The sequence below is a fragment of the Cygnus atratus genome, chromosome 7 (assembly GCF_013377495.2).
Source record: "Cygnus atratus isolate AKBS03 ecotype Queensland, Australia chromosome 7, CAtr_DNAZoo_HiC_assembly, whole genome shotgun sequence".
In the NCBI taxonomy this organism is placed as follows: Eukaryota; Metazoa; Chordata; class Aves; order Anseriformes; family Anatidae; genus Cygnus; species Cygnus atratus.
Genome location: NC_066368.1, coordinates 7,280,692 through 7,296,783, shown reverse-complemented (window position 1 = coordinate 7,296,783; position 16,092 = coordinate 7,280,692). Strand labels below are relative to the sequence as shown.

Sequence of the window (16,092 nt, the reverse complement as noted above, 5' to 3'; positions counted from 1 at the left end):
CCCTCCCTCCTTCCCTCCAATGAGGTTGGTTTTTTTTGTTTTGTTTTTTTTTGTCCCCAACTATACATTTGGTACCCGGTTTCTTCCCCAATCCATCTCAAATCAGTGCCACACTAACTCTTAGCCCTTGCAGGTATGAAAAGGTAACATTTGCTGACTAGTCATAGGAAAGGGATCTCGTTTAAACAGGAAAGAATACTGACCGTATACTAGGAAATGTCCAGTATGTGGCTAGTCATTCATTAAATTAGTCTTTATAATGAAAACGTTTCAAATCAGCATTCTTTCAGAATTAGATCTTTTCTGTGTTAAAGACTGTAAATTGTTGGAGTTGGGGAAGAAGAGTAAAGGGTTTCAAACCCCCTGGAACCAGTGGTTTTAGGGTTGGTATCTACATAAATACAACTTTGATTTAATCTGAAGAATTTGGTGACCCTCTAGGCACAATGGCTGAGGTGGACCACTCCCGAAATTAAGGCAGAAAAGCTCTGCACTATAAAAAGCTCCCTTTTAGTCACACAGCACCCTTGAAGAAATCGCAATATTTAACGTTCCAGGGCTTGGCTTTGTTTACTATATGTCAGGTTGCCCACAAATCCACTTATCTAAATCCTGTATGAATAAAAAAATATTACTTGTCCGTGCACTACAAAGATAATCTTCCAAGCGTGAAGCTGCTGTCTACAGACAGATCTACTGATTGCAATTACCGCTGCTTTGCCAGAAGCGAAGCGAGTCTCTGTGCTGGCATCACTCAGAGCATCACCTCTGGAACAACCTGAAAACCCACAGCGCTTCTGTACCATCCGTTTCTGCAGAGTAAAAAAGGACTTGAAACCATTTTTTTCCCTCTTTCTATATACTAGAGAATTTTTCCACCTAGAATGGGCAGAGGTAGGGTGTAAAAAAAAAAAAGTCTCATTTTTCCTTCTAGCAGCAACAGGAATGAACTTCACATAGGTGTGTCTCACAGATGCAACTGCTTCGAGAGGCTCACATCACAGCTACGGTCACAGATGCAACTTCTACAAGAGGCTCACATCACAGCGACGGTCACAATCTGCTCAGGAAGAGAGCCTCCACATCCTCTTCCTTTGCAGAAGAGGAAGAGAAAGTAGGTATCTCTACTAACAGCTGATTTTTGAAGTCAGCAGTGCTCACAATCCTAATTTCTGTAAGTATTTCTGCTTGGATTAACCTCATCATATGAATTAGATAGATTTTTTTTTAATTTTATACTTTTTCCAATACCTCTGTTACCAGATTATGAAGTCATTTCTATTATAAGAAACACTTCATAATCAATAGCTACTTACGTTACCTCTCAGCTCAAGTTTTGCTAAAAATAAGAAACTGCTGTGTAACCCTCAAATTGCATTCTGTAACAGCAAACGAAAATAGGCTTCTCTAATAGTTCTTCCCAGTGAAATTCAATACAGCTCCAGCTTCCAAATAAAGCATAAAACTATTTAATGTAGCTCACTATATCGCAAATGATCAGTTCAAAGGGCAATTCATGCTGGAAGGGAATTTAGGAGTTTATCTAATTAATATATAAACAGATATAAAACGATAAAGTAATCTATCAAAGACTACTTCTAACGAAAATAAAGTGATTGCAGTCTGATAACATGCATTAAAATAAAGCAAAAGATCAAACTAATACCCATACCGAAATATTAGTGGTTTTTTTTGTTGGTGGTGGTGGTGTGTTTTTGTTGTTGTTTTTGGTTTTTGTTACTGTAATGAGCAGAGAAACCAAGTGTTCTTAAAATACACAGAACTCCCTCCCTCGCTGCTTTGGCAGTACCTAAGCTGCTTTGAACCTCAATGGATGAACTTGCAAGACCTTAAACTTGGGGGGGGAACAACAGCAGCTGTCAGAGTTTTGCTATTGCTGCCGGGGAAATACTGGGAAACGAAGTTTTGGAGGGAGATTAGATTGCAAGTACTTCCTCCTTCCCCTTTGCGTGCACAGGAAGGGCTTTGTATCTTCATTATGGAAAAGTGTATTTTGGTTATCCACAGAGCGCACACAAAAAAAATCAAAGCTCTCTGAAATCTACACCAAGATATCAGAACCTGTTCAAAACAACAGAACTGCAGCTGACTCCAGCCTAGGCTAGAGAATAGCGTAATTAGCGTACCTGACATTAGCAGGGGGAATATCAAGGTTGCCACCAATAAGCAGGTTAATGAGCAAGGTGTAGCTCGTTAGGGAACTAAGAGATCAACCTGTGACACCTACAACAGCAAAAGCAGGCAAAAAGACGGACAGTGGAAACAGCCCTTGCTACTTCGAGATAAGTATTGAACATGCTGCAGCAATGTTAGAAACTACAGCCTCGTGTTAACCGCTGTATCCCATGTGATATGGAGAGTTAAAACCAACACAAAAAATGCCTACAGCACTACTTTTGAAGAACTGTTTGAGTGCATACTATGAAAAACAAAAGTACGGATTCAGTCTGCAGGATAAACTCCTGATAAAGCTGTGTGCTGACAACTAGCATCATGCTCTAGCAAAAGAAACCTACACAAGAAATCCAGCATCAGGTCAAGCCACGTGGGTGGGCACGGCTGACTCAACCTGGATCCCAAGGGTGCTGGTAGCAGAGATTTCGGGAGACCACGAGGCAGCTGGTTGGTAAGCGGCCACCCTGCAGAACACCAGCAGTTAGCATCCTGGAGAAGCAACAGGGAAGGGAAGTCTCTCCATACCCACTGTCATGCTCCGCACACTTGCCAACTTGAATGAGGGGCTTCTGTGACAGAGAGGTTTCAGAAACGCTGCTCTGCACTTCTGTAACAAAGCAATAAATGCATGGAGATCAAAGTTCGCTATAGAACAGCTGCAGTCCCTGCAACTTCCAACTGAATTGCACAACACTTCATCAACAATGATAAAAAATATCTACTATTCACTGAGTTTTACCAACAGCCTTGCTTCCAGAAATATAACCAGCTTCTACTGCATGAGATAGCTGCTCTACCACTGAATGGCAATTGCTTCAAAATGCATATTTACCAGATAGAAACGTCTCTTCAAGAGCCAAAGAAAACTGATTACACACCATTAGAACCACACACAAATTACTACTTATTTGTTTGGACAAAGTGCATCCCGCCTTTGTCAATTAGCAGACAATTGCTTTTGTGGAGAAACTTGTACAAAGAATCCTAGGTGAAATTCAAAACGCACTCACCAGTCTACACTGCCTCCCTTATGGGGGCTCAGAGAGCATCAGGAATGCCAGATTTCTGCTTCCACATTCCAACCACTTACAGAGGATGCACAAAGTCACTCTCAGCAATGATAATGAGGACGAAGACCTTACTCATCGCTGTTTTGCTGCCTAAAATTTGGCACTTATCTGGGAAAACTTGTCTGTAGCAACTAGTCTATAGACACAGATAGTCTGTGTGCAAAGACAAAACACACATATGCGTTCTCTAATACGGTATTTCACAGTTCACTAATGTAAGAGGAGGGATCTGTTTAACCCCAACTTCGTTACAGGATGTTCAAGAAGCAACTACTGACAGTTCTCCCCTCACACCATTCATTACCAACAGCCCTCTGAAAGCTACCTAATACAGAAGACGACAAAACCCACTTATTTTAAATGTTACCATTACTTAGCATCTGAAAAAAAGTTAAAACTCCTTTATGGACTTCAATCTGGAAACTAGCTAGATAACAAATCCCCTTAACCAGCTGGACAGAGAACTCCCTGCACTCCAAGTGCTTTTGTTTACAAGGTTGTAATTACTGCTATTCAAAGATTTATTTACAGAGTTACCTGAGCAAGAGGTTTTGAACTACACACGGAACCAAACACTTACTAAGTACTTAAACATGAGAAGTATAGGCCACAGGAAAGAAAGAAATGGGGAGAGGAGAAGCACATTCCCTGTACATGAGAAATTGTTTTGTTTTATTTAAGGCACCAGGTTATTAAGCAGTTGTGAAACTGTCCTGACTTCTTCCTACACGTACTCTGCTAAGGAATACATTAACATGGCCTTGGACTACCATAACCCCAAATAAACGTATTCTTAAAACGACTGTCACAAATACAAAGTTTTGTATCTTTTTATCAACAGGGAACTTTCCAGATCAGTTCTCCACACCACATAAGCCGTAACTCCTCAACCACACCGTCACATATGGGTGCATTGTCACCGCCGGGCTGTTCCTAAGCCCTGCTGCCAGGGCTCCAGCTAAATAAACTCCTCTGAGGTATGATGCCAGAGAACATTCCCACAAAACCTTGGGCACCCACGGACAGCCAAAGGGTTCACGGATAAGGAGCACGAAGAGGTCAGCAGTCCAACTAGAAAATGTCAAAGGCAAAGTTCTAAGCAGTTAGGACACCGATGACCCAATCTGCCTTACTTAAGGTAATTTCATTACCAGGCATTAAGCTCAGTCTGCTGCCTTCCCCGTTTACAACACAGTGGGTCAGAATTACACGTTCACAACACAGCGTAAAATGTAAAGGTCAAAAGCACCAAACACAAGGTTGGACACTGCTTAGCTGAACACCTGCCGCCCTGTACAACAAGCCTGCTATCCAGGGTGAAAACCAGCTGACACTGTTTTCTTCTCAAGCGTTCCCAAACTTCCGACTTCTGACAGCTTGACTTATTATTTTAAAATGTTTTAACTCATCTTAGCTCTACAATAATTTATGCTTCCCATATTGTTTCCAGTGTCAGTTACCTTCTGTCCTCATACACTTCTACTCATTTCTGGCCCAATCACTGAGCTCTGCTTCTTTCCTTTTTGCCCCCTCCAGTCTCTTTACCATGCCAGTGGCCTAATGGTGCAGAACGTTTGAGAAATATGTGAAGAATTCAGTACTCTAACCCCAAATGAAGAGAGAGCCCTACTGTCCTGGTGCATCTCCCTGGGGAAAAATGAAAATGTCTTTCTCCTGCTCCTGAAGGGGATGAGCACATCACTGCTTCCTCAAACAAGCTAAAAACTTGCCTAGAGAGTGCAATGCTCATCTGCTCTACTTGCTCTTTCTAGGTATGCCGAGAATGCTCACTTGCCAGGGTGACTGTGCTATCCCAGCCTCTCCTTCTGGCTCTTTTCCACAGTTACCAGCTTCGGTTCTTTTGCTAAGCAGTAAAAGAATGGAAACAAACTTGCTCTTGACAGTTTCACTGCTGCCCAGGGCATTCCAGAGAGTAATTCAGTCCTTCAGTCTCTGGAGGGACCACCACATTACTTTAAGAAACTACTTACTACCCTTTCGGGGCTTTCCAAGTCCTGGATGTTTTACACATCCATTTTCACAGGAGCTCTTCTAAATTAGATTGCAGAAGAACCAGCTGAAAAGGCTTTAAAAATCATGTCACTGCTAGTTACACTTCAAAATTCAAATAGGCATTTTCAGTTACTCATGTCTGAGGAATTCCAGAGAAAAGGCTTATTGGAAAAGAATGTGGTAAACAGAACAAAACTCCTGAATTAACACATGACAAAAACTACAAAGAATAAACCAGAGAGAAAGGAAAGGTGGTAACCTAAGACACATGGGAGAAGAGGAACATTGTATCTTAGCAGAGGTAAGACATTCAGTATCTTTTTAGATCAAAAAATCAAGGTGGAATCAAGAAAAGAAGATGCCACTTGCAACTTCTGCTACAGAAATATCACCGAACATCACATTATATGTGATATGATACACAGCCTGTGCTGCTATGTGCACCTTTAGAAAAGGTGATAGCTTCCAAAGAAAGAAAAAAGAAGCCCCCCAAAGCTTTACCACAATAGTAGTAACACATCTCTTACCAACTTTAAGATTTTTCCAAAGCTATTGAAGAAATTAAGCAAACCGGAAAGGAAGAGGTCACCACCTATCACGTGATTCCAAAAATATTCCCTACAAAGGGAAGTTATTCCTGCCTCACATTAAGGAACAAAATCCTTCTCTCTCGATAAGCGTAAGTCACAAGCGTTGCCTAGGTGGCTCACCTGTGACAGAAGGATACCCCCAACCCACGTGCTGTTCCACACGGCCATCCTTTCACCTCTTCCAAAGAGAAAGATCCTGGTCCTGCTGTTGGACACCTGGCAGACCCAAGAATTTCTGAAACCCACTATTTCCACCACTCAGTTATATGCGTTTTGGGGCATATCACAACCTCACTGTGCAAAGTGAGGTTATTTCACCTGCTGTAAATGGAAAACCATGCTTATCTTCACGCAAAGCATTCAGTATCAATGAAGTGCAAGTGTCCCATCTGTAAAAATACCAAGAGAAGCCTCTTTTGGCCTATTAAGATCACGACACCAACATGAACACACTTCTCCAAGAGTAACGTTCTGGATGCAGGCCTCTTCTTACCTGATTTTATAATTGGGCAAGGTATGCTTGCGCTTGATAACTTTCTTGAACTGGTTCACGATGATGGACGTGAGCTGCGGCATGGGCCTCCCTTCGAACTGGGACTTTACCTCAAAGAGTATCACAGGGTCATCCATAAAAGAGAAGTACCAATGAGTGAAAGGCAGGCGCGTGAAGACCAGCTTCAGCTTCCCCATCACCCGGGAGATCTTGACGAAGAGGTACGCCGACTTGCCGAAGACCAGGTCGGCGTCGATGGCCAGGTGGAAGCCGCCGTTGTACTCCAGGTCCACCTCGAAGCCCAGCTCCTCGGGGCAGCCCTCCTCGTTGCACACCACGGGCCGGATGAGCTTGACGGCTTTGAAGACGGGCAGGACGTTGCCGAGCGAGACGTCCCTGAGGCTGAGCCCCTCCAGCACCTTCCCCGTCATCTTGGTCTGCAGCAGCTCCTCGAACTCCACCTTGATCTTCTTCGTCACCCAGTTCCTGACCAGGGCCGTGTCCCGCAGCTCCCTGAAGAGGAAGAGGAAGATGGCATTGAGGAAGTGGCACGTCTCCTCGCGGGACGACGGCTCCGACGGGGGCTCCGCCGCCTGCTGCTGCTGCTGGGGAGGCGGCGGGGGCTTGGCGCCGGGCTCGGGGCCCGCAGCGGGCGGAGCGGCGGCCGGCACCGGGGCCGCGTCCGTTGCCGCCTGCCCGGCGGTCGGCTCGGCGCCCTGCAGGTACTCCCTCAGGCCGTGGCCGGCCGCCACGCGGGCGTACACGAGGCCCCCGGCGGCTCCGTCCGGCCCGGGGGGCGGCTCGGGCTTCCTGCCGTAGAGGAGCAGGAGCTGGAGCAGCAGCGTGAGGAAGCCGCCGGCCAGCGCCGACAGCACGATGCCGTACACCGGCAGCATCCCGGCCCTCGGCGCCCGCGGCCCGACGCTGCCGCCGCCGCCGGGCGCCGCCGCCGCCTCATCCGGGTCCCCCCCGCGCCCTGCGCTGCGGCGGCGGCGGCGGCGGCCGCGGTGGTGGCGGCGGCGGGGGGCGGGGCCCGGCAGCCCCTCCGCGCCGCCCCATTGGCGGAGACGGGGAGGCCCCGCCGGGCGCGTCACCGCGCCGGGCGCTGCGGCGTCACAGGGCGGAACGCGCATGCGCGAGCGCAAGGGGTTGAGGGGCGCCGGGGTGGGGGTGCCTGAAATGGCGGCCGGGGGGTGTGGGGGGGGGTCGTGAGGCGGCGGGCAGCCGCAAGGTGCTGTACGCAAGTGACGCGCTCAATAGCCGAGCTTCTACTGGGAAGCGCAAACGTGCTTCAAAAATAAAGCCCCACCTGTTGGTCTCATGCGCTGAACTCGTTTAAAGGCGGAATCGGAGCTGCAAGGGCTGCTGGAGGATGTGCGGGGACAGCCCCGCGGCGCTTTGGGGTCATTTTGGGTGATTTTGGGTGCGTGCAACCTCTTCTTGCAGCCTTCAGGTTTTCTAATTTCTGTAAGGCGTCCACAATTAGCACAAAAGTTACTTATAATAAAGCTCGTGGGTTTTTGTGTTTTTCACCGCCTGTTTTTATTTAGTCACCTAGCTATAAAGACGTTCCCATTTAATATATTTTAATATCAGAAAATCGAGGGTCATGCTCGTTCTTTGCCAGCCTCCGGAGATACTTAAAAATGCAAACGAGGAGAAGAAAATGTGAAATCTAAACGCCAGGGAGATAAAAGCTCCCTCTCCCCCCACCTCCTGTGTGAGTGTGTGGGGTGGGAGGATTGAAAAGCTCTTAATGAGGCAGAGCTGCGGTTTGAAACTGGAGATTCAGAGTATGAATTTTTTATAGGTCTTGTGACTGAAAGTTGAAATGCCTGGGTGTTTAACAGAGCATCTCTATAGAAATACCAGAGAGGTCATTAGTACAAAATTTGAACCGCTCTGTTGTGGGCCTCCGCCATGGCTAGTACGGGCATACGCAGCAAGAAAGGAAAGCTTTGGGATTTGCAACTAAATGACTTTTCAGATACGGAATAATACGTTCAGGAAGGCAGTAGCAGCCTTGGTTTTGTGTCAGGAAGAACACCAGGAAAAAAGGAAAAAAAATGTTGCAGATGTCTCAATTGAGTATCTTCCCCTGCTAAATAAGCAGAACAGAAAATCTGGCGCATTTTGTGCACCTGATGGCGGCTTTAGAGTCTCTGAAATGTTCAGCTCAGTAATCGCTTTTCTTGTCTCCTAGGAACTTTTTCAATAGGAGCCGTGTAATCTTGGAGACACTTTACAAAGCTAGAATCGGGTGTGTTTCAGCATTTTCAGTGACAGTGAAAGAATGAAGGGAAATAAGTAATGTTAACACAAGTACAAAAAGGGCATGGAAAAATTTTATAAAACGTTAAGTAGGATTGAAGTAAGTCAAGAGAGAAAATAAAATTGTTTGTCAGGTAAAAGGGAAAAAAATATTCGTCTTCATAGCATCCAGAGAGGACCTCTATGCATATTTGACTTTGGCTTCAGTTTAGAAGTGACTGTTTGCATTTTCTGGAGGTCTGGATAAATAGAAAGGTGTGTGCAATCTGGCCAATTTCCACTGTGGTTACACAGAGCTTTGTGCAACTGTATAGAATATACTCACCTGCTTGCTCTTTGCACAGCTGTAAATTATTAAATAGGATTGCCATGCAAAAGTTTGACTCTGTATGTATATATGATTTTTAATATAAAAAAAAAATACTAGGGGAGAATTTATTAAAATTTATTTCATCTATATCTAAGCAAGAAAAATACTCAGGAAAAGTCCTGGTATATTATTTTATTTTGTAAATCAGATTTTAGGACAATAAACCTGTAAGCATAGAACTTTAAAACAATTTTTGACACTTTACAAGAGATTGCAAAAGGGATAGTGAACAAGGATTGCAAAATATATAGAAATAGGTAATCTAGTAGAGAAAAGGAAGCGTAAATTCACAGAAATTGTATTTCTCATGTTTAAGCATGAGTAGTGCTTAAAGAGTAGTGGCACCCTGGGAATATTTGTCTATATTCATCTCATTAGTGACTGATCCAAGAATCTATGGATTAAGAGAAATCTAGAAGAATTTTCTGTTAATCCTATATGGTATGACCAGTGGAAAAAGTACACTTTAAAATGTGGCACCCTGTGGCACTGAAGAGAGAAATGCCCTTGTCACAAGCTTAGAAAAATGATTACAGGTGGAAATTTTTCAAAACTGCAAAGTAGTCTAAATAACAGATTCTTTTTCAAATCAGGAAATGCTGGGTTATTTTGTAATGAGTGGTTTTAGTAATTTTCTTCATCAGTGTGCTTTAGTCGTTGCCTGCTTTTGTAATATCTTTTGGCAAGATGATTTCATTCTTTCCTGGGCCTCCTATTGTTTTTGTAATACATGTCTTAGAGACCAAAATTAGATTATCGTTCTCATGGTACTGCATGAAACAGGATTTAGAAAGTGATTAGGTAAATTCATGAGGAAAAAAATCCACTGAGGGCTATTAAATACAAAGATTGCTGGAAGTTGCACTGGTGACAAACTACTGTGGTGTGTTGTTTCCTCTTAACTATCCTCAGGCTTTTACCATTTCAGACAGAATACTAGAGAGCAGCTGGTCTGGTCCTGTTCTGGAGGTCTGTAAAATTAAAAAAAAAAAAAAGGAAAAGAAATACAGTGATCAGGACTGCCTACAGTTCTAGTTCTGAACTCTCCATGCACAAGGTCATCTACTTATCAGGTGATCCTACATTTTATTGGAGTGAACCTCATTAAAAACATTGAAGCTTTTAAGCATATGAGATTTCTTTTGATGCCATCTAAATTTTTATTTATTTATTTATTTATTTTCCCTCGGTTTTAATTCTGCCTTTTGAAGAGGCAGGTTGCAATATGAATCTGCTCCCAGTGTTGGCAGAAGGGGCTCACCGCACCTCCAGCTGGTTGTCTCCTGGAAGGTTTCTGTTCAACTCACCTGGAGAAACTCATCTGTTGTGTCCCTTCTGAGCCCATTCTCTGCACAGAGGATGGTCCATCTCTTCTGACTCAGCATTCATTTCTAAATCCCTCAAGCATAGTTCACCATCAAGAGCTCAGTTCCTCCATTCCTCACTTTACCAACTTTTAGTAATTTTTAAGGGAGGTGACTGAGAATTTTAAGGGACTTTATTTCTATCCTAGAACTGACTCATAGTGAATTCAGAAAAGGAAAGTAGGCTGATGTTTTGGGGATTTGAATGGATTTTAAATGCTGCTTTTGGGATAGACCCTACCTGAGATGCCTGAACCTCCATTTTCAGTGTTAATAAGAAACCAGTTTAGTTTGGAATTGTGACGACTGTGTGCTATGGGAAGAAAAAAAGCCTCTCATGACTGCCCAAAGATGTGGATACCCCAAATTAATGTTCACTTCTGAGAAAAAAAAAAAAAGGAAAAAGAAAAAAAAAAAGCTTTTAATTTCATGTCTCAATTTACCCATCTAATATGAACTGTCTTACAACAGGAATACTTATCATAGAATCATAGAATCATAGAATATCCCGAGTTGGAAGAGACCCATAAGGATCATCAAGTCCAACTCCTGGCACCGCACAGGTCTGCCCAAAAGTTTAGACCATGTGACTAAGTGCACGGTCCAAACGCTTCTTAAATTCAGACAGGCTTGGTGCAGTGACTACTTCACTGGGGAGCCTGTTCCAGTGTGCAACCACCCTTTCGGTGAAGAACCTCTTCCTGATGTCTAGCCTAAACTTCCCCTGCCTCAGCTTGACACTGTTCCCACGGGTCCTGTCACTGGTGATAACGGAGTCACCTGCCTCTCCACTCCCCCTCACGAGGAAGTTGTAGACTGCGATGAGGTCCCCAATCAGCCTCCTCTTCTCCAGGCTGAACAGGCCAAGTGACCTCAGCTGCTCCTCATATGTCTTCCCCTCTAGGCCCTTCACCGTCTTCGTCGCTCCAACAGTTTAATGTCCTTTTTGTACTGTGGTGCCCAGAACTGCACACAGTACTCGAGGTGAGGCCAAACCAGCGCAGAGTAGAGCGGGACACTCACTTCCCTCGACCGACTAGCAATGCTGTGCTTGATGCATCCCAGGATATGGTTGGCCCTCCTGGCTGCCAGGGCACACTGCTGGCTCATATTCAACTTGCTGTCAACTTGCTGTGAACTACTTGATTGTTTATGAACAGCTTTGCAATCTTACATGCAACAAGTAAAGTACTTGAGCTGGTTACTAGTAATGGCTTAAGGGCCCGAACAGTTTGGATCACAACATGTCAAAACAAAAAGATAGTGAGAGTTTGAATCCTAGGTTTAGTTCAGCCCAAACACAAAGCCGGTATTTTGACTGAAGCTCATCTTTAATTATCATCAAAAGTACTTTATGCTTTTTTAATCAAGAGCTTAACATTTTGGATATAAAGGTGCTTTGGATACTTACTTCAAGAGGCTCGTGTTCAAGCTTAGAGTATCCTGTCTCTTAATTAGGGATTCTGCTACTGTCTCACCAGACCCTGGCTTTTATTGTGTCATGGAACAAGATCCTCCACTTATGAACTGCAGCTCTGAGATAACTTATCCAAGATTAAAAAAAAATAAAATAAAAAAAAAAGGAAAGAAAGCCGTTTTAAATGTAAATGTAACAAATTCAGTCTTTTTATATTACCAGTATCCAAGGCAAACTGAAGACTTCCTTTATTTCCAGCCTGTCATTACATCTTAAGTTGAGGAACTGCTTTTTAATTCAAAGATGCAAGTGAGATTTGTCACATGTATGCTGCTTCTTGCTGCGTTTGCTTCACTGACTTCTGATATTCATGTAAATAGTAGCTAAATCTTTAGAAAATGGAAGTTTGAGATAGTCATTACCACATCTGTCATTTAATGCTCACTTGGGTAACTTTTCTTTACATTTTCTGAAACAGGTTCACCATCCCTCATAAGAATTCCAGTCAGTCTCCCCGAGGCCCTCTTGCATGCTCCCACATCATCTTTCTCAGAGTGGAGACTGTTTTAGCTACTTCCCCTAATACATTTCAAGAGTAATTACACCATGATCAATATGTTTTAGATATTCCACAACCTCAGAGGTTGGTTTTTTTTTAATACTTGGCTCCCTTCCTGGATTAGTCCAAATCGGCCTCTGGCTGACGTATAGGCCTCAACAAACTGCATTAGAAAGCAGTTTTGACTTTGTGGAAGGGCTCAGCAGCAAAACAGTTAATGCATGCTTCAGGGATAACCACAACATTTGAGACGAGGGTCCCTGTGAGGCTTTGTGCTTCACTCGCCCTTCATTAAGTGTCTGCAGGTGCCTGGTTACACTCAGGGGCGTAGGCTGGGGCAAGCTGCTCGCTGTGTCCTGCCAGCCTCCAGGTAAACCTGGTTGAACCAGGCCACTGCCAGAAGCTGCCCTGCTGCCAGAGGCTATCAGTCCTGCTGTGAGCTCAGGACCGAGCACATGGCTGTGTGTCTGCCATCTCTGAGCAGGGCTGAGGCTGTTTAATACCTTACTGCCGTGACCAGGGGAAGAACTGTCCAGTGCCCTAACTGTCTGAGCAGATTTGTGTCCTGGGCTCCGGGCAGTGCTTCCTCATGCAAATACTCGGCCATCCCATTTCACGGTCTACGGCCGGGACTGGTGTCATGCTGCGGCAGGTCTTGGGTTTCAGTCGCTGCTCAGTAGCACCCATGTGTCCTGGTGTCCTGGAAAGAAAAGACAAGGGAACAGTACAGAATTGTGAGGCGATCTGCACCGCTTCTCCAAGCCAGAGAGAGCATCTCAGAAAATTTAGCCTAGATCTGTGAGGTTTCTTGGAAGAAGAAGTGTCTGGTATTTATCTGTTATTTACCTTTGCCTCTCTGATCACCTCTGAGTTTCATGACACTGAAAAGGGAAAAAGGAAATTACCAGTCAGTTCATCTGCTTGCCATATGGAGAAGGTGTGCTGCGTAACTTGGTCTGCAGGCATGCCTTTCTGCCAGCAGTCTGAGACTTGTGAGCCCCCTCAGTGTCTGCAGCATGGGCATTCTCACTGTCTGCACATAAAAGTTGTCCATCTAAACACACAGGGAGGTGTTTGCGGAGCAGAACCTCTCACTAACACCTGAAAGATCCTCTCATTTTCTCTCCTGTTTGCACCCCCCTCCACCCAACTTAAACGTTAAAAATTGAAAAGAACTTGTTACAGAAAGTCAACTTGGACCAGGCATCTTGATGTAAATAACTTTTTTTGGGGAAAAATAGCTATTTTAGAGATGAGTCTGACAAGCACTAAGCAAAGAAACAGTTTCTTCAATTCCCACAGCAGGGCTGGAAGATGGCCATTTCATTTCATTTCATTTCCTCATACAAACTCAAGGACATTTGAGCACTGAGCAGTAAGTTGGCTTTTTCTCCCCCTTTTTTTTTTCCTTTTTTTTTTTTTTTCCTTTGTATTGGCAGCAAGCTAGGGAAAGGTAAACAGAAACAAACAGAAACATTAATTCACATAGTCTCATTTCTGCTCTTCCCTAGTAACAGTGTTTTACAACAGGCTTCCTGTGCCATTATTGATTTTTCTAGATTCAAAGAATGAAAAGGGAGAGCATGACTCACGTGACCAACCTTTAAGTAGGCAGTTTTATCACAAAATATTTTTGCACAAACTCAAATAGCTTGTCTTAAGGATATGGCCTGAAGACTAGTTTTAATGACAATAATAGTTGCAAACCTAACTGCAGTCCAGGCAGCCCCAGCTACATATCTGTAATAACATAAATTACTCTGCTCAGCTATGTAAGACAAATAGCTGTATTACTGAAATCTATGTAAGTACCATTAGTAACACATTTCTGCTGAGAAGGCATAATGCTACCATTCCTGTCTTCATCCTGTTACCGTTTATTTAATAGTCTGGTTTCATACTAATGTCTGCACTGCTTCTGCTCAGAATCTGTTCAAAGCAAGGCAAACTCAAGCCAAATATGAATGCACCTATAAACATTACCTCATGTTTCACCCTGAAAAGTGTCATTTAGGACAGAAGCAATTTGTAGCTTCACAAACATTTTGCCACTTGGAAAGCTATATTGTCTAGTCTTACCCTTGTACACTGAGGTTGTGTTTAAGACTTCAGAGGAATGGGCTAAATGAACTGCACAGACAAGGAAAGTGTCAAAAATAATTAAGAAAAATATTAGTTTGATATATTTTTTTTTCTTCTAATGTTTAGATTATTAGTAAAAATAGGAGATAACCTCTGGCAGAGGTGTGATTTAAATCCATGTTTTTCATGTTCATTTCCAAACTACTGACAGGGAAAAAAATCAAATAGTTCTTAACTGAAGAATAATTTTCCCATTTTAGGGCAGCCTTGTAGCTTCAGTAAGCCAGAAGGCAAAGTTCACGTATATTCATACAGTTTTCATTTTGTTCAACTTGCATTGTTTTTTTTTTTTTTTTTTTCCCTGGGCATTCACGGATGTTTAGAAGAATGGACTGACTGAGAAAGCAGAATCTTGGTCTGAAGGCTGAAAGAAGCGAGGAACTTGTCTGCTGTCCTCAGTATCTCAGCAAATTATTTATAAATTCCTCCCACTACCAACCTACAACTTTTCAGTTATTCCAATGATTTTAGAAGCTTGGCTGTAAAACCACAGCTGCCTGAAATGCAGCATTATACACTTCTATTTGAATTTACTTATTGAGCTGTCGGTCTAACAAATGGAAAAACTGAAGTAAATATTTTCAATATGAAATTTAAAGCTTCTATGAAATAAGCCCTAAAGAAGCTTGGCTTCCTGAATAATATCTGCAAAAATTTGTCATCCATACAAGGTTATTTAATCCAAGTCAATATTATAAAAAAAAAAAAAGTCAGGAAGATGAAAACTGTCGTAGAAGTGAAACTGAAGTTCTGTGAGGGCTGCATTTCCATCTACTGTTATTTTTATTGGACTGGGTATAGCTTAGAATACAGTAATGAAAACTATTTTTTTTTCCCGGATTTTGACTTAACAGCTTTTGATCAGCAGCATTTTCTCAGCAGTATTTTCAAAAAGCAGTCCATGTTCCTGCAAGAACACAAGCAATACATTTTCTGAGTTTAGTACTGTGGCCTAATCAGCTAGGCTCAAAGCACAAATAAAATCTTTGAGGTAGTCAATATGTTTTCTATTCAAAGGTAACTTGTTGAAACTACTCAGCTTTAACAGAGCTCTAGATGCATGCCCTGCCAACCATATCAATTATAGCCTCTATTTTTATGATAGGGTTGCTATGTTTATCATCCCAATTACTAGAATCCTAAGCATGTTTGTTTTAGAGAAGGCAAAATGTGTTAAACAAGAGATATCTTCAAGGGTGAGAAATTGTTAATAGAGTACTAAAACAGCACATTTCATTTTTTAAGAGTTGAAAACCGAAGTAAACTTGTCTGCCACGACCTGCATGCTTTTACATACCGTCTTGTATGAGTGGGAGAATCATCAGCTTCTACTCGTCTGAGCGAGAGATGTTACCTACATGGAATATAATCATTGCACGTCACGTACAATGGCTGTAATAGAGGTCTCTGTAGCAACATTAAGAACAGTTATTTTAAAATGTTCTACCTTAGTCTCACGTTTTGTTTTTTTTTTTTTTTTTTTTTAAATACAAATATTAACTGCTTCCACTGCAGATGCTGCTATGAGCTAGTCACCCAGCAGAACCCCATTGTTAAGGCATGAAAAGATGATCCCTGCTTTGTTTTGCCATAGATTACTGCAGGCT

The 16,092-nt window shown here is 43.1% G+C and overlaps 1 protein-coding gene and 1 long non-coding RNA gene across 2 annotated transcripts in view; both read right to left on the bottom strand.

Moving 5' to 3' along the window:
- Window positions 1-7,298, bottom strand: part of PDZD8 (PDZ domain containing 8) — a 57,589-nt gene extending 50,291 nt beyond the window's left edge. Inside the window, exon 1 of the mRNA XM_035547713.2 lies at window positions 6,363-7,298. Within this exon, the coding sequence (XP_035403606.1) occupies window positions 6,363-7,258 (896 nt within the window). The 5' untranslated portion in view covers window positions 7,259-7,298. The remainder of the gene's footprint in view (window positions 1-6,362) is intronic.
- Window positions 7,299-12,102: 4,804 nt separating this feature from the next.
- Window positions 12,103-15,841, bottom strand: LOC118248557 (uncharacterized). The gene is made up of 3 exons (XR_004778789.2): window positions 15,783-15,841; window positions 13,190-13,224; window positions 12,103-13,043 (listed from the first exon to the last, which is right to left on the bottom strand). It is a non-coding gene; the product is annotated as an uncharacterized LOC118248557 (long non-coding RNA).
- Window positions 15,842-16,092: the final 251 nt, after the last annotated feature.